Genomic DNA, 21,111 nt, shown 5'->3' on the forward strand with positions numbered 1-21,111 from the left:
AAGAAGGCTGGCTGGTGATGGGTGAGCAAGCGCTGTTACGAAAACAGATCGTTCTGCCAGAAGTGTAATAGGGATCGAGAATTGAAGATATTTTCAAGTGATATTACTCACTTCCACGCAGTGAAATCCTTGTGAAACGAAAGCAGCAGCAGTGAGTATTAGTGATTTATTTTGTGAAGATTGATACTTCCAACGGTGAGTCTACCGTGCGAGAGACGACGCCACGCAACTCTTTTTGAGAAAAGGGGAAGATCGAGATAAAGACCTATCGTGCAGTAAGCGGTCATCCCGCAACGCCATGGGGAGCAACTGCTGCAAGGGAGAAGCGGGCACTCAGGTGTACAAAGGCAATGGCACGGAAATATCGATTGGACCTCGGCGGCGGAAAAGGTATGCACAAATCGTCTGTGTGTGTGTGCGATAGTGTTTATCAATGAAAAGAAAACAGCAGCCTTAGGCCGTAGTTCGGCGCGCGCGTCGAGATGATCTCGAACTCCCATGGCCGAACTTGCCATTTGTTTGATGTTCTATACTGACCTGCAATGTCACACTGCGAGAGGTATCACCGTAAACGATTATAAATAGCGCAGCACCACCAACACCGGATTGTTGCTCTCGGGTGTCCCTCGGCAAATCGGTGTATTGTGTGTTGGCATCTCGCTACGGATGGCGCTGCCCTGCCTGGTTGCAATAGCCACAATCAGTCACAATATAAACAGTGTGACCTTCGGCATGCTTTCACAGGCAATAGGGCAATCGATGTATCTGAAAGAGCATTGGGGCGCGACAGCGTGCTTTCACACTAACTCCGTTTCGAGATGTCCACATGGGCGAAGAACGGGAATCTCGCTTTTCGCGGCTAAGGCGTGTCCAAAAGCATAATCTCTGTGCTAATTATTGTTATATTTTAAGCATCCGAGCTCTCCGAGGCACTGCAACAGCTGGTGTGTCGCGCTCCGTATGCTCTTGCAAACCATGCCAAATGGCACGCATGCATCCATGCATCATGGTTTTGACTCCATCTCGAACATGTGCTCCGTCTTTCGAAGTAGGATTTTGTGCATTGCCGACTCCCTACCAGGGGGCCATGTGCATAATTACAAACAGGATACATTTCCTTATTGCTCCTGAGCGTCATCAAAACTATGCGCGGCAGCCAGAGCTCTATTTCTGGTCCACCACGGATTTGACATGGACGCGATGGAGAACGCCACCTTCCGAGCGCGTCCATCCGTACAAGGTTAACGAGACGACATCACACCCACGTATCGCGTCCATTACTTAATGCCCAACGCGCATAGAGTTTCGTCGCCGATAGGAATATTTTCGACACTTAGCAGACTGATCAAGTTCAACAGTGACGACGGTCAACGCGTCATCGGAGAACCGATTATAAATATAGCATTATCGTACGCGCGGGTGTGTACGCCGGCGGCTTCCCGATGGATAATGGACACAACAAATTAGATGGAACGACAGCACATCTGCTTCGCGCAAATGTCTAACAACTAGCGTGCGTGGATGACGTGACAGCCATTACAATGCGTAATGATATAAATTGAAAAAAAACGAATGACAACGACTAAAATTATTAGTACTCCTTGGTGTACAAATTAGTTGCCTCACGCATGTTGATGGAATGCGCCCTCCCGAGCGTGTTAGCTAATTAAATGGTGCTCATCGTCACCTCGCGATGAGAGGATGCTGAAAGGCCAGCGTCTGATCTCATACATTAGTGCTACTTTTGAGCGTGACGCTGTACCGATGATCTTCTCCTTGGACGCGATGTGTGTGTGTTTTCTTTAACCAATTACATAATAATATGAAATTATGAAGAAGAGAAATACTGAGCATCACCCCTGACTTGATATCCCGATGCCCCTCTATTCTTCCAGCCCCGTCTACGCGGAGATGATGCGTGAGGAAACATTCCAAGGTAGGACATGGGACAGGTGAAATGGAGATGATCGTAACTTCCGATACTAATCGACTAAATGTTCGTTACAGTGGACGAAACGCCACACTATGGTGCACCATTTTTCCTAAGGAAGCTTAGCGACTATACGGTGTTGGTGGGTACGAAGGCAAAACTATCCGTGCACATTTCGAACACTGCCGACGTGAAGGTAAGAGAAGATTTGTCTTGCGATAGATCATGCACGCTAAAATGCTGACGGTACGGAGTTCGCCGTCTTCTCTACGTGTCTTCTCTACAGGTTACGTGGTATAAAGACGACGCACCTCTCGTCGAGTGTGAGCGGTACGTTTGCACCGGCAAGGGCCAACTACATTCGCTCGACATCGCTACCGTAATGCCCGAGGATAATGCCAAATGGTCCTGTCAGGCGGAGAATTTGCTTGGAAAGTGCGTGTGCAGTGGGCAGCTTACAGTGCGAGGTATAGAAACGGACCTCATTTTGTGTTGGCATGATACATAATTGGACGCTCTTTCCCGTTTGCCACCCGTTTTGTTTAGTGCCCGAAACCTACAAAGCTCCGGAATTCGTGGATGAGCTGCGTGCCATTCTTACCAGCCAGGGCACGATCTCGCTCGAGTGCAAAGTGATCGGCTATCCGACGCCGGAACTGCGATGGTTTAAGGATTCGAAGGAGATCAAAGCGGGCGACATGTTCGGGCTAACGATTAACGGTGGAGATTTGGCATCGCTCGGCGTGTACACCTGTGTGGCGACGAACTGTGTCGGTAAGAGCAGTTCCAGCTCGAAAGTGCGGGTACAGGAGCAGGAAACGACGACGAAAGAAAAAACGATTGACAAGTACGTTTCGGAGGATTTGTTTCGAGACGCAGTTTAATGGTTCCTTTTTTTGTTTTGGTAGAATTTCACCGGTTTTTATCGAAGAACTCGAGAAAATTAAAGGCAAAATCGGCGATCGATTGGAGCTGCGTTGTAAAAGTAAGTAAGCGCTTAATCTGTCTATGTAGACATCACAATAATGTACCTATTTTTGTTCTCTTCCCTAGTCAATCTATCTGCAGCTCCGTTGAGCGTTCGATGGTACAATCAAAATGGCCTGATTGAAGCGAACGAAAAGTATTCTATATTCGACGACGGTTTGGGTTGCTTCCTGGTCGACATAAATGCGGCGGAACTGTGCGATGCCGGCGAATGGAAGTGTGTCATTACGTGCAAGGATGGCTTAATAGGCATTACGACCAATGTGGTGGAATTGGATGGTAAGCTACATCGACTCTAATGCTCACAAGTCGTATCTGCTTATGAAAGAATCTCTTCCTCCAGTGCCCAGAAACTATCGAGCGCCTCGGTTTATGGAAGGACTGAAAGCAGTCATGACCGACGAAGGACTCGTCTCGTTCGAGTGTAAAGTGATCGGATTTCCTACGCCCATTCTACGCTGGTACAAAGATGGGCGCGAATTGAAGCCGGGCGATGTGTACCATTTGACCGGTGTGAACTCACTCGGATCGTACTGTTGCGTGGCTAGAAACAGTCTCGGAGAAGCATCGAGCACTACCTTCCTTTCTGTGAACGACATTAAAGCACAGCTGAACGAGGAAGAGTGGCTTAACTTGCTGCAGGTAAACCAGGCGCCAGTGTTTAAAACCGGGCTGATCAGTCGAGATGTAAGCATTGCCGAACCGTTTAGGCTATCGGTCGTGGTTAGTTCGGTATCGAAGCCTACAGTGAACTGGTACAAAGATGATCTGGTAGTGGAAGTTTCTGATAATTATAAACTATCTTCCGACGAAAGTACGTACACGTACAACATCGATGTGGTTGTGGCGCAGTTGGATGATCAGGGCGAATGGAAGTGTGTCGCAACGAACGAGTTCGGTCAGGCTGGTACGTCTTGTTTCGTGAAGCTAATCATACCGAAACACTACCGTAAGCCAAAGTTTTTGGAAAACTTGAAAGCGGTCATGTTGCGCGATGGTACAGTAAATCTCGAGTGTAAGGTGATCGGTGTTCCGCAACCGATCCTTAAGTGGTACAAGGATGGTACGGAACTGAAGCCGGGAGATATACATCGGATCATTACTGGCCAGGATGGTAAATGCTGTCTGGGAACATACACTTGTGAGGCGGTGAACTGCATGGGATCGGTCAGTAGTACTGCCTCGTTGCACGGTTATGATGGTATAGCGGACGAAGGTCCACTACCTCCAGAAGGTGCAGCACCGCTCGTGAAGGATGCCTCACTATCCACGATACACGAGGAACGAACTTCACAGATGTTTGATACGGCCGCTTCGTACGAAAGTGCAGCCAGCAATGGCCGGGAAGAGATATCGTTCACATTTGATGGTAAGGAGGTTTCGATATCGTTGTACGAAACGCCAGAACTGACCAACGATGAAGCACTGCAGATCGTGCAGATGTTTGCCGACCAACTGCATCAAAATATTAACGAAAACGAAAACGTTACCAGCATGCCATCGTTGCGATTTGTGAAGGAAACATCAACCTCCGGGCAGCTGGTGATGGAGGCGCTCGTCATAGACGTGCCCGTCGTAGAGGATAACAATGTGTTCGAGGATGACCGTCGTACGGACTTTGACATCGATGAAATGCATGACGAGAACACGTTCACCTTCGAGAGTGGTATCGCTTCGTCGAAGGTACGTACACACCGGCAGAGTAGCAACGACCAGGATGATTTCCGCAGTATGACAGCGTCGGACCATTCGGATCTCGAGCAGGACGTCATGTTAAGCATTTTGAGCAGAGACAGTCTGCCGGTGCTTACGAGTCCGGCTAAAACTGTGGACGCGGCGGCAGGCGATGATACTGCCGAACGGTTGCAGTCGCTGGTGGAGACGGTCATTTTTCATCTTGCGTCCATTCGGGAAGAAGTGCGAAATCAAACGGATCTTGCCATTACGGCTAACTTTAGGGAACGCAGTGAAAAAATCCTAGCTGACATCCTTTACCCAGTGCAACAGATACACAAAAGTTTGAATGGCGCAGTGGTGCTTGAAAATTTACTGGACCCGCTAGAACATCTGGCCCGTGGTTTGAGTGTGGTGGAAAAGTGTGTACAAATCGGTGGATATAGTCGTACGTTCGTTTATCGGACGAGCGTCTGCATTGTGGAAGGCTGTGGTAAGCAGATCTTAAACTGTCTCACCGATATGCGGCTGCTGGCGGGTCAGCAGCTGGAGGCAGATTTTGTCACGCAGCAAAAAATCTACATGGCACTGTTGGAGGTGCAGACAAGCATCGAATCTGCGCTCGAGAGCATTCAGTCGCAGCGTATTCTGCAGGATGCCGATTCGGTCGCGGCACTGCAGGACCTGACTAGCATCGTAACGAACCGTTCCATCTTCGAGGATATCGACTTTATTCTGAAGGCGGACGAACCTATCGGCGGACTGCAGATTAAAAATTTGCAGATAACGGTGCTGGAATTCGAAAAATCGCTTGCTACCATCCTAACGATTGTTTCTCAGTCGGAACACTGCAACGTACGGTCGGAAATTGCAAGGTTTGGTTTGACGGAGGTACTGCTAGAACTAAAGAACAAAACGGAGGTACTGCTGGTGCAGAGTACCGAGCAACGACAGAAAAGCATAGTAACGGAAGAGATGAAGCCGGCGGTCAGTGAGCTGAACAGCTTGGTAGAGATGGTAGAGGCGAATGAATCTTACGCGGAGGTGATCAACTGTCTCAACGATATGTTTGTACCGTTGGAAGAAATGAAAACGGCTTTGTCGAAGTTGTCGGACGAGCTGCGCCATGTACCGGGCGAAAAGGAGTACAGCAGCAGTCAAGCACTTGAGCAACAAATTGAAGAGTTTTACGAGCTGATCGTACATCTCAAGGAGGAGATACAGCGTACGAGCAAGGAGTACACGCACAATGCGGATGTATTTTCGCGGCTCGAAGATTGCCTGAATCGACTGTTCTGCATACATACCGCAGATTCGATTGATGACGAAGAATGTGCAAGAATGGAGATAGTGCTGATACAGCTTTTGATGAACCATCTGACGAAGATTGAATTAGCTTTGCAGGAGAAAACTGAACAAGAGATGCTTTCCTACCTGTCGACAGCATTCTTGAATGTGCACGATAATTTGCAACATTTTAGCTACATGCGTTCGAACAGCAAGTATGAAAAGATACGGCAAGATATACTGCAGCACGCTAGAAGGATGGTGTTTTACCTGATTGAAGAGGAAACCTCTGTTACCTCGACTGAGGAACGACGCAAAGCCATTTATGAGATCGCTCTGTTTTCGATCCATAGCGATTCGGCACGGCTGATGGATGGGCTGGAGAGGAATTTCTCTAAACTAGTCGGTGATTCTGATGGTTTGCCAACTCTACTACAGCGCTTACATGAGTTCGATGAATGCACGACCTCATCTTTGAAGACTCACGAGCAGTCAATATTTACCGACAATGAATCAGCCTTTGAATCACTTCTTAAATTGGCAACGACTATGCGCCATTCTATTGATCTTTTGGAAGAACAAATAATGAACAATTCGTACGATTCTAACAAGTTCGTTACTTCTTTGGAAGAACTTCATGTGGCAGCGGATAATTACAGTCGTAGTAATGAAAATCATATGGGACAGTTGTGTCACAGTTTGTGTGACGATTTGAATGTACTGATAATGACTTGGAAACGTAAACAAGCCACGAGTACTGATGCAAGCGAAACTGTAACCACAAGCACTTTTGATTCGCTAAAGACAAGTGTAATCGAGATCAGGAAAACGCTTGAGACGAAATCTGTTACCCTCAATGTACAGCAGTCACTTGATGTTTTAGAACAAACGATTATCGAGCTGGAAGGACAGCCCATGCAGATGCAAAGTATCGAGCTAGTGAATGCCATCGCGACACCGATTGCGAAGGTGACCGAGACATTGAAGAACATCGATCTTCAATCGGCCCAGATAGAGCCAACGGTAGTGTTGGAGGATTGTCTGGTCCAGATGTGCGAATCATTCGAGAAGGCACACTCCGAGCACTCCTTGGAACAGGCTAAGGAGAGCACTTCTCACAGCAAACTGCTCGAAACGGTCACGCATGTACAGCATGATATTCGTGAGTGTATCCAACAGGAAAAAGATACCAGAGCAAAGGGACAGGGAGCTCTGGAATCGTTGAAGCAATCGTTGTCTGATGTCCAACAGCTCATCAAGACGGAGAATGTAGTGAAGGATGTTTCGAAGCCGTTGTTCGCTTTGGAAAACACGATCAATGAGCTCGTGGGTCAGCCCATGCAAATGCAAAGTATCGAGCTAATGAATGCCATCGCGACACCGATTGCGAAGGTGACCGAGACGTTGAAGAACATCGATCTTCAATCGGCCCAGGTAGAGCCGACGGTAGTGTTGGAGGATTGTCTGCTCCAGATGTGCGAATCATTCGAGAAGGCACACTTCGAGCACTCCTTGGAACAGGCTAAGGAGAGCACTTCTCACAGCAAACTGCTCGAAACGGTCACGCATGTACAGCATGATATTCGTGAGTGTATCCAGCAGGAAAAAGATACCAGAGCAAAGGGACAAGGAGCTCTGGAATCGTTGAAGCAATCGTTGTCTGATGTCCAACAGCTCATCAAGACGGAGATTGTAGTGAAGGATGTTTCGAAGCCGTTGTTCGCTTTGGAAAGCACGATCAACGAGCTCGTGGGTCAGCCCATGCAGATGCAAAGTATCGAGCTAATGAATGCCATCGCGACACCGATTGCGAAGGTGACCGAGACATTGAAGAACATCGATCTTCAATCGGCCCAGGTAGAACCGACGGTAGTGTTGGAGGATTGTCTGCTCCAGATGTGCGAATCATTCGAGAAGGCACACTCCGAGCACTCCTTGGAACAGGCTAAGGAGAGCACTTCTCACAGCAAACTGCTCGAAACGGTCACGCATGTACAGCATGATATTCGTGAGTGTATCCAGCAGGAGAAGGATACCAGAGCAATGGGACAGGGAGCGCTGGAATCGTTGAAGCAATCGTTATCTGATGTCCAACAGCTCATCAAGACGGAGATTGTAGTGAAGGATGTTTCGAAGCCGTTGTTCGCTTTGGAAAGCACGATCAACGAGCTCGTGGGTCAGCCCATGCAAATGCAAAGTATCGAGCTAATGAATGCCATCGCGACACCGATTGCGAAGGTGACCGAGACATTGAAGAACATCGATCTTCAATCGGCCCAGGTAGAACCGACGGTAGTGTTGGAGGATTGTCTGCTCCAGATGTGCGAATCATTCGAGAAGGCACAGTCCGAGCACTCCTTGGAACAGGCTAAGGAGAGCACTGCTCACAGCAAACTGCTCGAAACGGTCACGCATGTACAGCATGATATTCGTGAGTGTATCCAGCAGGAGAAGGATACCAGAGCAAAGGGACAAGGAGCTCTGGAATCGTTGAAGCAATCGTTGTCTGATGTCCAACAGCTCATCAAGACGGAGATTGTAGTGAAGGATGTTTCGAAGCCGTTGTTCGCTTTGGAAAGCACGATCAACGAGCTCGTGGGTCAGCCGATGCAGATGCAAAGTATCGAGCTAATGAATGCCATCGCGACACCGATTGCGAAGGTGACCGAGACGTTGAAGAACATCGATCTTCAATCGGCCCAGGTAGAGCCGACGGTAGTGTTGGAGGATTGTCTGCTCCAGATGTGCGAATCATTCGAGAAGGCACACTCCGAGCACTCCTTGGAACAGGCTAAGGAGAGCACTGCTCACAGCAAACTGCTCGAAACGGTCACGCATGTACAGCATGATATTCGTGAGTGTATCCAGCAGGAGAAGGATACCAGAGCAAAGGGACAAGGAGCTCTGGAATCGTTGAAGCAATCGTTGTCTGATGTCCAACAGCTCATCAAGACGGAGAATGTAGTGAAGGATGTTTCGAAGCCGTTGTTCGCTTTGGAAAACACGATCAATGAGCTCGTGGGTCAGCCCATGCAAATGCAAAGTATTGAGCTAATGAATGCCATCGCGACACCGATTGCGAAGGTGACCGAGACGTTGAAGAACATCGATCTTCAATCGGCCCAGGTAGAGCCGACGGTAGTGTTGGAGGATTGTCTGCTCCAGATGTGCGAATCATTCGAGAAGGCACACTCCGAGCACTCCTTGGAACAGGCTAAGGAGAGCACTGCTCACAGCAAACTGCTCGAAACGGTCACGCATGTACAGCATGATATTCGTGAGTGTATCCAGCAGGAGAAGGATACCAGAGCAAAGGGACAAGGAGCTCTGGAATCGTTGAAGCAATCGTTGTCTGATGTCCAACAGCTCATCAAGACGGAGAATGTAGTGAAGGATGTTTCGAAGCCGTTGTTCGCTTTGGAAAACACGATCAATGAGCTCGTGAGTCAGCCCATGCAAATGCAAAGTATTGAGCTAATGAATGCCATCGCGACACCGATTGCGAAGGTGACCGAGACGTTGAAGAACATCGATCTTCAATCGGCCCAGGTAGAGCCGACGGTAGTGTTGGAGGATTGTCTGCTCCAGATGTGCGAATCATTCGAGAAGGCACAGTCCGAGCACTCCTTGGAACAGGCTAAGGAGAGCACTTCTCACAGCAAACTGCTCGAAACGGTCACGCATGTACAGCATGATATTCGTGAGTGTATCCAGCAGGAGAAGGATACCAGAGCAAAGGGACAAGGAGCTCTGGAATCGTTGAAGCAATCGTTGTCTGATGTCCAACAGCTCATCAAGACGGAGATTGTAGTGAAGGATGTTTCGAAGCCGTTGTTCGCTTTGGAAAGCACGATCAACGAGCTCGTGGGTCAGCCGATGCAGATGCAAAGTATCGAGCTAATGAATGCCATCGCGACACCGATTGCGAAGGTGACCGAGACGTTGAAGAACATCGATCTTCAATCGGCCCAGGTAGAGCCGACGGTAGTGTTGGAGGATTGTCTGCTCCAGATGTGCGAATCATTCGAGAAGGCACACTCCGAGCACTCCTTGGAACAGGCTAAGGAGAGCACTGCTCACAGCAAACTGCTCGAAACGGTCACGCATGTACAGCATGATATTCGTGAGTGTATCCAGCAGGAGAAGGATACCAGAGCAAAGGGACAAGGAGCTCTGGAATCGTTGAAGCAATCGTTGTCTGATGTCCAACAGCTCATCAAGACGGAGAATGTAGTGAAGGATGTTTCGAAGCCGTTGTTCGCTTTGGAAAACACGATCAATGAGCTCGTGGGTCAGCCCATGCAAATGCAAAGTATTGAGCTAATGAATGCCATCGCGACACCGATTGCGAAGGTGACCGAGACGTTGAAGAACATCGATCTTCAATCGGCCCAGGTAGAGCCGACGGTAGTGTTGGAGGATTGTCTGCTCCAGATGTGCGAATCATTCGAGAAGGCACAGTCCGAGCACTCCTTGGAACAGGCTAAGGAGAGCACTTCTCACAGCAAACTGCTCGAAACGGTCACGCATGTACAGCATGATATTCGTGAGTGTATCCAGCAGGAAAAAGATACCAGAGCAAAGGGACAAGGAGCTCTGGAATCGTTGAAGCAATCGTTGTCTGATGTCCAACAGCTCATCAAGACGGAGATTGTAGTGAAGGATGTTTCGAAGCCGTTGTTCGCTTTGGAAAGCACGATCAACGAGCTCGTGGGTCAGCCGATGCAGATGCAAAGTATCGAGCTAATGAATGCCATCGCGACACCGATTGCGAAGGTGACCGAGACATTGAAGAACATCGATCTTCAATCGGCCCAGGTAGAACCGACGGTAGTGTTGGAGGATTGTCTGCTCCAGATGTGCGAATCATTCGAGAAGGCACACTCCGAGCACTCCTTGGAACAGGCTAAGGAGAGCACTTCTCACAGCAAACTGCTCGAAACGGTCACGCATGTACAGCATGATATTCGTGAGTGTATCCAGCAGGAGAAGGATACCAGAGCAATGGGACAGGGAGCGCTGGAATCGTTGAAGCAATCGTTATCTGATGTCCAACAGCTCATCAAGACGGAGATTGTAGTGAAGGATGTTTCGAAGCCGTTGTTCGCTTTGGAAAGCACGATCAACGAGCTCGTGGGTCAGCCCATGCAAATGCAAAGTATCGAGCTAATGAATGCCATCGCGACACCGATTGCGAAGGTGACCGAGACATTGAAGAACATCGATCTTCAATCGGCCCAGGTAGAACCGACGGTAGTGTTGGAGGATTGTCTGCTCCAGATGTGCGAATCATTCGAGAAGGCACACTCCGAGCACTCCTTGGAACAGGCTAAGGAGAGCACTGCTCACAGCAAACTGCTCGAAACGGTCACGCATGTACAGCATGATATTCGTGAGTGTATCCAGCAGGAGAAGGATACCAGAGCAAAGGGACAGGGAGCGCTGGAATCGTTGAAGCAATCGTTATCTGATGTCCAACAGCTCATCAAGACGGAGATTGTAGTGAAGGATGTTTCGAAGCCGTTGTTCGCTTTGGAAAACACGATCAATGAGCTCGTGGGTCAGCCCATGCAGATGCAAAGTATCGAGCTAATGAATGCCATCGCGACACCGATTGCGAAGGTGACCGAGACGTTGAAGAACATCGATCTTCAATCGGCCCAGGTAGAGCCGACGGTAGTGTTGGAGGATTGTCTGCTCCAGATGTGCGAATCATTCGAGAAGGCACAGTCCGAGCACTCCTTGGAACAGGCTAAGGAGAGCACTGCTCACAGCAAACTGCTCGAAACGGTCACGCATGTGCAGCATGATATTCGTGAGTGTATCCAGCAGGAGAAGGATACCAGAGCAAAGGGACAGGGAGCTCTGGAATCGTTGAAGCAATCGTTGTCTGATGTCCAACAGCTCATCAAGACGGAGATTGTAGTGAAGGATGTTTCGAAGCCGTTGTTCGCTTTGGAAAGCACGATCAACGAGCTCATGGGTCAGCCCATGCAGATGCAAAATATCGAGCTAATGAATGCCATCGCGACACCGATTGCGAAGGTGACCGAGACGTTGAAGAACATCGATCTTCAATCGGCCCAGGTAGAGCCGACGGTAGTGTTGGAGGATTGTCTGCTCCAGATGTGCGAATCATTCGAGAAAGCACAGTCCGAGCACTCCTTGGAACAGGCTAAGGAGAGCACTTCTCACAGCAAACTGCTCGAAACGGTTACGCATGTACAGCATGATATTCGTGAGTGTATCCAGCAGGAAAAGGATACCAGAGCAAAGGGACAAGGAGCTCTGGAATCGTTGAAGCAATCGTTGTCTGATGTCCAACAGCTCATCAAGACGGAGAATGTATTGAAGGATGTTTCGAAGCCGTTGTTCGCTTTGGAAAACACGATCAACGAGCTCGTGGGTCAGCTCATGCAAATGCAAAGTATCGAGCTAATGAATGCCATCGCGACACCGATTGCGAAGGTGACCGAGACGTTGAAGAACATCGATCTTCAATCGGCCCAGGTAGAGCCGACGGTAGTGTTGGAGGATTGCCTGCTTCAGATGTGCGAATCATTCGAGAAGGCACAGTCTGAGCATTCCTTGGAACAGGTTAAGGAGAGCACTGCTCACAGCAAACTGCTCGAAACGGTTACGCATGTACAGCATGATATTCGTGAGTGTATCCAGCAGGAGAAATATACCAGAACAAAGGGACAGGGAGATGAGAAGAAGCAGGAGCAGGAAAATGCCCAGCAGAAGAAGGCAGAGGAAACAGAAAAGCAGAAAAGGGTAGAGGAAGACGCCAATACGATGATAGTTGAGCAAGAGACTAAGAAGAAGCAGGAAGAGGAAGAAGCTAAGAAAAGGCAAGCAAATGAAGAGGCCAAGCAGAAGAAGGTCGAGGAAGAGAACAAGAAGAAGCAGGTAGAGGAAGAGGCCAATAAAAAGAAGGAAAAGAAGAAAACTAAGCAGGAGGAGGAAGAAGCCAAGATAAAGAAGGAAGAAGAAGTTAAGAAGAAAGCTGAGGAAGAGACCAAAAAGAAGGTTGAAGAAGAAACTAACAAGAAGAAGGCTGAAGAAGAGGCCAAGAAGAAAGCTGAGGAAGAAGCTAAGAAGAAGCAGGAGGAGGATGAAGCCAAGAAGAAGCAGGCTGAGGAAGAAGTTAAGAAGAAGCAGGAGGATGATGAAGCCAAGAAGAGGATGGCCGAGGAAGGTGCCAAGAAAAAGAAGGAAGAAGAAGCTAAGAACAAGAAGGCTGAAGAAGAGGCCAAAAAGAATGCCGAGGAAGAGGCAGAGAAAAAGCAGGAAGAAGAAGCTATGAAGAAGGCCGAAGAAGAAACAAAGCAGAAAAAGGCTGAAAAAGAGGCCAAGAAGAAGGGTGAGGAAGAGACCAGGAAGAAGGTCGAGGAAGAGGCTAAGAAGAAGCAGGAAGAGGAAGAAGTCAAGAAGAAGAAGATCGAAGAAGATGCCAAGAAAAAGAAGGAAGAAGAAGCTAAGAAGGCCGAGGAAGAGACCAAAAAGAAGGTTGAGGAAGAAACTAAAAAACAGAAGGCTGAAGAAGAGGCCAAGAAGAAGGCTGAGGAAGAAGCTAAGAAAATGAAGGAAGAAGAAGCTAAAAAGAAGGCTGAGGAAGAAGCTAAGAAGAAGAAGGCTGAAGAAGAGGCCAAGAAGAAGCTGGAGGAAGATGAAGTCAAGAAGAAGAAGGCCGAGGAAGAAGCTAAGAAGAAGCAAAAAGAGGAAGAAGCAAAGCAGAGGAAGGCTGAGGAAGAGGCCAAGAAGAAGCAGGAGGAGGAAGAAGCCAAGAAAAAGAAGGAAGAAGAAGTTAAGAAGAAGGCTGAGGAAGAGACCAAAAAGAAGGCTGAGGAAGAAGCTAAAAAGAAGAAGGCTGAGGAAGAGGCCAAGAAGAAGGCTGAGGAAGAGACCAAGAAAATGAAAGAAGAAGAAGCTAAAAAGAAGGCTGAGGAAGAAGCAAAGCAGAAAAAGGCTGAAAAAGAGGCCAAGAAGAAGGCCGAGGAAGAGGCTAAGAAGAAGCAAGAAGAGGAAGAAGTTAAGAAGAAGAAGAAGGCAGAGGAAGAGGCCAAGAAAACGAAGGAAGAAGAAGCTAAGAAGAAGAAGGCCGAAGAAGAGGCCAAGAAGAAGGCCGAGGAAGAGGCCGAGAAAAAGAAGGAAGAAGAAACTAAAAAGAAGATTGAGGAAGAAGCTAAGAAGAAGAAGGCCGAAGAAGAGGCCAAGAACAAGCAGGAGGAGGAAGAGGCCAAGAAGAAGGTTAAGGAAGAAGCTAAGAAAAAGAAGGCTGAGGAAGAGGCCAAGAAGAAGACCGAGGAAGAGGCTAAGAAGAAGCAGAAAGAGGAAGAAGCAAAGCAGAAGAAGGATGAGGAAGAGGTCAAGAAGAAGGTCGAGGAAGAGGTCAAGAAAAAGAAGGAAGAAGAAACTAAAAAGAAGATTGAGGAAGAAGCTAAGAAGAAGAAGGCCGAAGAAGAGGCCAAGAAGAAGAGGGCCGAAGAAGAGGCTAAGAAGAAGCAGGAGGAGGAAGAAGCTAAGAAGAAGGCTGAGGAAGAAGCTAAGAAAAAGAAGGCTGAGGAAGAGGCCAAGAAGAAGCAGAAAGAGGAAGATTCAAAGCAGAAGAAGGATGAGGAAGAGGTCAAGAAGAAGGCCGAGGAAGAGGCCAAGAAAAAGAAGACCGAAGAAGAGGCTAAGAAAAGGATGGAAGAAGAAGCTAAGAAGAAGGCCGAGGAAGAGACCAAAAAGAAGGTTGAGGAAGAAACTAAAAAGAAGAAGGCTGAAGAAGAGGCCAAGAAGAAGGCTGAAGAAGAGGCTAAGAAGAAGCAGGAGGAGGATGAAGCCAAGAAGAAGAAGGCCGAAGAAGAAGCTAAGAAGAAGCAGGAGGAGGAAGAAGCTAAGAAGAAGGCTGAGGAAGAAGCTAAGAAAAAGAAGGCTGAGGAAGAGGCTAAGAAGAAGGCTGAAGAAGAAGCTAAGAAAAAGAAGGCTGAGGAAGAGGCCAAGAAGAAGGCCGAGGAAGAGGCCAAGAAGAAGGCTGAGGAAGAGGCCAAGAAGAAGCAGGAGGAGGAAGAAGCTAAGAAGAAGGCTGAGGAAGAAGCTAAGAAAAAGAAGGCTGAGGAAGAGGCCAAGAAGAAGCAGAAAGAGGAAGATTCAAAGCAGAAGAAGGATGAGGAAGAGGTCAAGAAGAAGGCCGAGGAAGAGGCCAAGAAAAAGAAGACCGAAGAAGAGGCTAAGAAAAGGATGGAAGAAGAAAGTAAGAAGAAGGCCGAGGAAGAGACCAAAAAGAAGGTTGAGGAAGAAACTAAAAAGAAGAAGGCTGAAGAAGAGGCCAAGAAGAAGGCTGAAGAAGAGGCTAAGAAGAAGCAGGAGGAGGATGAAGCCAAGAAGAAGAAGGCCGAAGAAGAAGCTAAGAAGAAGCAGGAGGAGGAAGAAGCTAAGAAGAAGGCTGAGGAAGAAGCTAAGAAAAAGAAGGCTGAGGAAGAGGCTAAGAAGAAGGCTGAAGAAGAAGCTAAGAAAAAGAAGGCTGTGGAAGAGGCCAAGAAGAAGGCCGAGGAAGAGGCCAAGAAGAAGGCTGAGGAAGAGGCCAAGAAGAAGCAGGAGGAGGAAGAAGCAAAGCAGAAGAAGGATGAGGTAGAGGTCAAGAAGAAGGCCGAAGAAGAGGCCAAGAAAAAGAAGACCGAAGAAGAGGCTAAGAAAAGTAAGGAAAAAGAAGCTAAGAAGAAGGCCGAGGAAGAGACCAAAAAGAAGGTTGAGGAAGAAACTAAAAAGAAGAAGGCTGAAGAAGAGGCCAAGAAGAAGGCTGAAGAAGAGGCTAAGAAGAAGCAGGAGGAGGATGAAGCCAAGAAGATGAAGGCCGAAGAAGAGGCTAAGAACAAGCAGGAGGAGGAAGAAGCTAAGAAGAAGAAGGATGAGGAAGAGGTCAAGAAGAAGGCCGAGGAAGAGGCCAAGAAAAAGAAGACCGAAGAAGAGGCTAAGAAAAGGATGGAAGAAGAAGCTAAGAAGAAGGTCGAGGAAGAGGCCAAGAAAAAGAAGACCGAAGAAGAGGCTAAGAAAAGGAAGGAAGAACAAAATAAGAAGAAGGCCGAGGAAGAGACCAAAAAGAAGGTTGAGGAAGAAACTAAAAAGAAGAAGGCTGAAGAAGAGGCCAAGAAGAAGGCTGAGGAAGAAGCTAAGAAGAAGAAGGCTGAAGCAGAGGCCAAGAAGAAGGCCGAAGAAGAGGCTAAGAAGAAGCAGGAGGAGGATGAAGCCAAGAAGAAGGCCGAGGAAGAAGCTAAGAAGAAGCAGGAGGAGGAAGAAGCGAAGAAGAAGGCTGAGGAAGAAGTCAAGAAGAAAACGAAGGAAGAAGAAGCTAAGAAGAAGGCTGAGGAAGAGGCCAAGCAGAAGCAGAAAGAGGAAGAAGCAAAGCAGAAGAAGGATGAGGAAGAGGTCAAGAAGAAGGTCGAGGAAGAGGCCAAGAAAAAGAAGACCGAAGAAGAGGCTAAGAAAAGGAAGGAAGAAGAAAGTAAGAAGAAGGCCGAGGAAGAGACCAAAAAGAAGGTTGAGGAAGAAACTAAAAAGAAGAAGGCTGAGGAAAAGGCCAAGAAGAAGGCCGAGGAAGAAGCTAAGAAGAAGAAGGCTGAAGAAGAGGCCAAGAAGAAGGCCGAAGAAGAGGCTAAGAAGAAGCAGGAGGAGGATGAAGCCAAGAAGAAGAAGGCCGAGGAAGAAGCTAAGAAGAAGCAGGAGGAGGAAGAAGCGAAGAAGAAGGCTGAGGAAGAAGTCAAAAAGAAAACGAAGGAAGAAGAAGCTAAGAAGAAGGCTGAGGAAGAGGCCAAGAAGAAGAAAGAAGAAGAAGAGACCAAGAAGAAGGCCATGGAAGAGGTTAAGAAGAAGCTGGAAGAGGAAGAAGTCAAGAAGAAGAAGGCCGAGGAAGATGCCAAGAAAAAGAAGGAAGAAGAAGCTAAAAAGAAAGCCGCGGAAGAGACCAAGAAGAAGGCTGAGGAAGAGACCAAAAAGAAGGCTGAGGAAGAGGTTGAAAAGAAAAAGATTGAGGAAGAAGCTAAGAAGAAGAAGGCCATAGAAGAGTCTAAGAAGAAGGCTGAGGAAGAGACCAAAAAGAAGGCTGAGGAAAAAGCTAAGAAGAAGAAGGCAGAGGAAGAGGCTAAGAGCAAGACTGAGGAAGAGGTCAAGAAGAAGAAAGCAGAGGAAGAAGCTAAGAAGTATCAGGAAGAAGTTAAGAGCAAAAAGGAAGAGGAAGAAATAAGAAAGCAGAAGAGAGATGAAGTGGCCACCAAGAAACAAGCGACTCAGGATGTAAGAAAGAAGGAAGAAGATGAAGAAAATAAGAAGAAAAAGGAAAAACGTTTGGAGAGAAACAAGAGTGATGAAGATGAAGAGAAAATAGCGATGGTGAGCATTAAGAAAAAGGAATCACAAACGAAACGAGAAGAAGAAGCTGGAACAATGGAAGACGTGCAGGTTTCAATCAAGCGAACCGATGCATCGACTTCACAAACGTTCACAAGTTCCTTGCGGGAAGGAGCGATTAGTCATACTGATGTGTTTAATAATCGAAATGCAAAGTTGACTCGTAAAATCCAGACTCTGTTCGATAATGTCCATGAAATGTTGTTGGATATCAAGCGTATGTTCTTAACCAACAATGCAGGCAAACACTTGTCCTCGGAGCTGAAAAACGTGAAGCTTAGCATGCTGTCGTCTGAGGACCTAGAGTACTGTGATGTTGAAATACCGCTCATGAAGCTGTTCCACAATTCGATCAGTACTTTCATTGATTCATTGTCTCGGATCGACCTGTACTCAGAGCAACCCGAGACGTGGAAAGCGTTGGAAGATGGCGTGCTGCTGATGCTGGAATCATTTGGTCAGCTACAGCAAAGAAGCGAACATCTGCAAGGAACCGATTGGAAAACTGTTTACACGCTCTACAAAACCGTAATGGTGCTTTTGACTGAAACTACACAATGCATTTATCAAAGACGGTCAACGCAGGCCGAAACTGAGCTTGCGTTGAACAAAACGAACGTGGAGCTGCAACTGTTGCAGAAGGATCTAGAGTACATACGGTTGAACTGCACCGAACGAGTAGATCTTGCCTCCAAGACGGTAGAATCGTACTTTGCTTTAGTGTGCAAAACGTTGACCCTTTTGCACCCATGCGTAGAGGCCGTTGTGAAAAAGCCGTCGTACTCGACGTGCGTAAACATTTTGCTGCAGCTTACTATTCCCGTGCACGATCTGGTTAAGGATCTGCCGTCGGGTACGGGCTGGTCAGCACAATCTATAACTCCGCCACTGAAGCATAACTTGAGACAGTTGTATCGCATCGTTTCGTTAATGTCCCAGCAACACATCACCCGTGTAAGGAACGAGCGTGAGGTGTCGATCGTGGAGGAGATTAAGCGACATCTGTTAAGCTTGGATAAGGTGTTGAAAGTACTGCTCGATCAGCACAGTAAAATGGAAATGCAGAAGGAACTTTTGGATACGATCCGTAGACATTTGATAACGTTGAAGAGTGTGATGATGCAGGTTAGGACGGATTACTGTTTACAGTCACTAGTGGAGAAAGATGATCAGTTGATGTCCGCGTTTGAGATGGTGATTGAGAAGTTAACGGTTAATCCAATGCAGCTAGACTCCGTGGAGTATCTTCGGTTGCTAGCAGAGTCTCTGGAGAAGTATTGTGACATCATGCGCAGGCTTAGCAATAACGTCACGATTTCCGATTGGTTGTTGCGTTATCAGCTACAGCTGCTAAAGATTTTCGACACGATCGAGTTTTGTCTGAGTGAGGAACAGTTCATAGTGATTGGTAGCAAGGAAAAGTACACACGTACCAGCACGCAGGATGCGATCCTTACAGTCAAGCAGATGATAACTCACTACAAGATCACTAGCAGTCAGCAACAGCAGCAGCAGGTCCGTCGGGAGCAAACGTCGGAACAAACCCACATCAAGGCCATCGCCGCACGTCAGGGACTCACTGACGCCCCGGAACCAATGGTACGCAGCATCCAGGACGGAAGTCCCAGGCGCACTCTGGACACGCGACAGCAACGTACGGAAACGATCCGGCGTCATGCGACCAGAAGTCCGCTTGGCATGCGGGACGAGCCACCCCGTAGCTCTTCCAGATGTAGCCTGGGAGCATTGCCGTCCAAACGTGGACCGTCGTTTGCGGTGTACCTGAAGAATGTGTTCATCGAGCGAGACCACAGCTTCAAGCTGCTGTGCGTCGTGCTGGACTCGGAGATTGATGTCCGGTGGACGAAGGATGGTAGCGATATCGCGCAAACCGGACGCTACCGGATGGTGCAGAAGAATGGGCTGATTACGCTGCAGGTGGACCATGCCGAGTACGAGGATACGGGCGTGTATGCGTGCCACGTCTTCAACAACTACGGCCAGTCGTTCAACAAGTGCACCGTCGAGGTGTATGATACCAGCGATGATATCATCTGCTCGTCATTCAGCATACCGCACAAAATGGGTACGTACGTTCATTGTGTTTTGCTCTATTTTTAGCCACAGTTGATTTGTTCAGTGATGGTCGCGTCCACCCCGACCGACATCCGGCTTCGGTCGCCCGCCGTGCGAAGACGAGAAGTACTGTCGGCGCGATGGATACTAATTTTATCGATCACACTGTGTCTGCCAATATCGACAAATTAGTATTTTTGGCTATCGTTTGCTCTGGGTCGCCGTCGGCATAGTCGGAACAAAGCAAGCGTGGCATGCGAAAAATGACGAACGGTGGACAATGTGTAGCGTTTATTACCGACCGGCTAATAGTGTTGCATAAATGTCCTTTGCACATGATCCGAAGAGTGTACGATGGGCAGGTATGCTAGTCGGTGACGATCGTTGTCGTTATTTACACAGGAGAGGAACAATTGAAGATATTTTCGGTGTAAATACTAAGCCATCCGATGATACACAGACACCACATTCCTAACATGTAATGAAGGATAGCGACCCTCATTGAAAAAATCAATTATTTATACAAATTTCTAACGTTAAATAGAATAGTTTCACTGGTTATCCTGTTACATACTTTTTTAAATTACGTGCAACTAACCGCAAGACTGATTATCAAGCTATAAGGTCTTATGATCCAATAGGCCATTAGATGGTGACTACAGTAATTTGAACTAAGTGGAATTATTCGTTGTTCCTGCACTTTTAATGCTTATGAGAAGTTGACTTGGTGCAAAAATTATAAAACTCTCCACCAAATCCACGTTAGAGAGCAAAGTATCTGAAGCACCTTCTTCTGCTAATACCGGCGTTTCTGTCGCCGAAACTATTTAACGATTTGGTATTAGCAATACTATCGCCATCTGGATGTTTAAATTCGAATCCATTATATTGGCCTTGCCTATCTACGTTTGCTTAGGCGCCTTAAGTTTTAGGGTGGCTTTTTGTGTCTTGAGTTACTCATAGCATTATAGTCAGACCTGCATATAAGAGATCCAACCCATCTGTGGTTTGTGGTCCGAATAAGGACATATTGTTCGTTTTCGGAACGTATTGGGTTGTTTTCTCTTGAAACTCTCTCCAGTTTACTAAGAAGTTGCGCCTTACTAGATTAGCTTCTAGTGATGCATTTGGCATCACTCCATCACATTGCTACGAGAAGTTAGTTCGCATGAGGTAAAGCTTGTTTTGGTCAAACTTACAGCCAAAAATACTCCCCACAGTCGACTGGTCTCCTCAAAAGCAGTGAAAACATCTTCGGCCGATGGGGTGACGTGTGGGGTTGCTCTTCGCGAGCTGAAACTGAACAAAGAAATGTCACCAAGGGTCACCCAGAAAATTGCAAGCAAGCAAGCTTTCAAACAACACACCCGATATAGTGCTGCCATCGTTATTGATGAAATCGAGCAACGGAACGTTATTTAAACCCATTTCAAGCTATACCATGCGTAAAGCATGATCGTGTGCCATCTTGCACACATCCCGTGCAGCGGTGCCGAACTGGTTGATGATAGTGCGTTTCGCACATTTTGCCACGCACCACAACCCTGTGTCATTGAATCAATGAGTATTGACCTACTAAATATAGCGGTCTCCTTCAGCATGGGGGAATAGGCTAATCAGGCGTCACTTTCAGCTCGATTCTGGCTATAAATATAGCGCGAAACTATGTCACAGCCAGCGTAGGTGGTGTGGCATGAGTAATTGGGCTATTGTGTCACTAAATAGCGAACTCGTCACTCGTGATCGAATCAAGTCGGCAAACGATC

The 21,111-nt window shown here is 47.5% G+C and overlaps 1 protein-coding gene across 1 annotated transcript; it reads left to right on the top strand.

Annotated features, from left to right (window-relative positions):
- The first annotated feature begins 298 nt into the window (after window positions 1-298).
- On the top strand, window positions 299-20,434 carry LOC126560068 (uncharacterized). Its single transcript, XM_050216229.1, has 17 exons — window positions 299-390; window positions 1,896-1,936; window positions 2,008-2,126; window positions 2,217-2,397; window positions 2,477-2,777; window positions 2,839-2,915; window positions 2,984-3,196; window positions 3,261-6,847; window positions 9,386-12,790; window positions 13,064-13,390; window positions 13,475-13,687; window positions 13,886-13,912; window positions 15,425-15,496; window positions 16,028-16,558; window positions 16,640-17,155; window positions 17,444-19,355; window positions 20,427-20,434. The coding sequence occupies exons 1-17, from the start codon at window positions 299-301 to the stop codon at window positions 20,432-20,434; spliced, it is 11,622 nt and encodes a 3,873-aa protein (XP_050072186.1).
- Window positions 20,435-21,111: the final 677 nt, after the last annotated feature.

This window comes from Anopheles maculipalpis, chromosome 2RL, assembly GCF_943734695.1.
Source record: "Anopheles maculipalpis chromosome 2RL, idAnoMacuDA_375_x, whole genome shotgun sequence".
In the NCBI taxonomy this organism is placed as follows: Eukaryota; Metazoa; Arthropoda; class Insecta; order Diptera; family Culicidae; genus Anopheles; species Anopheles maculipalpis.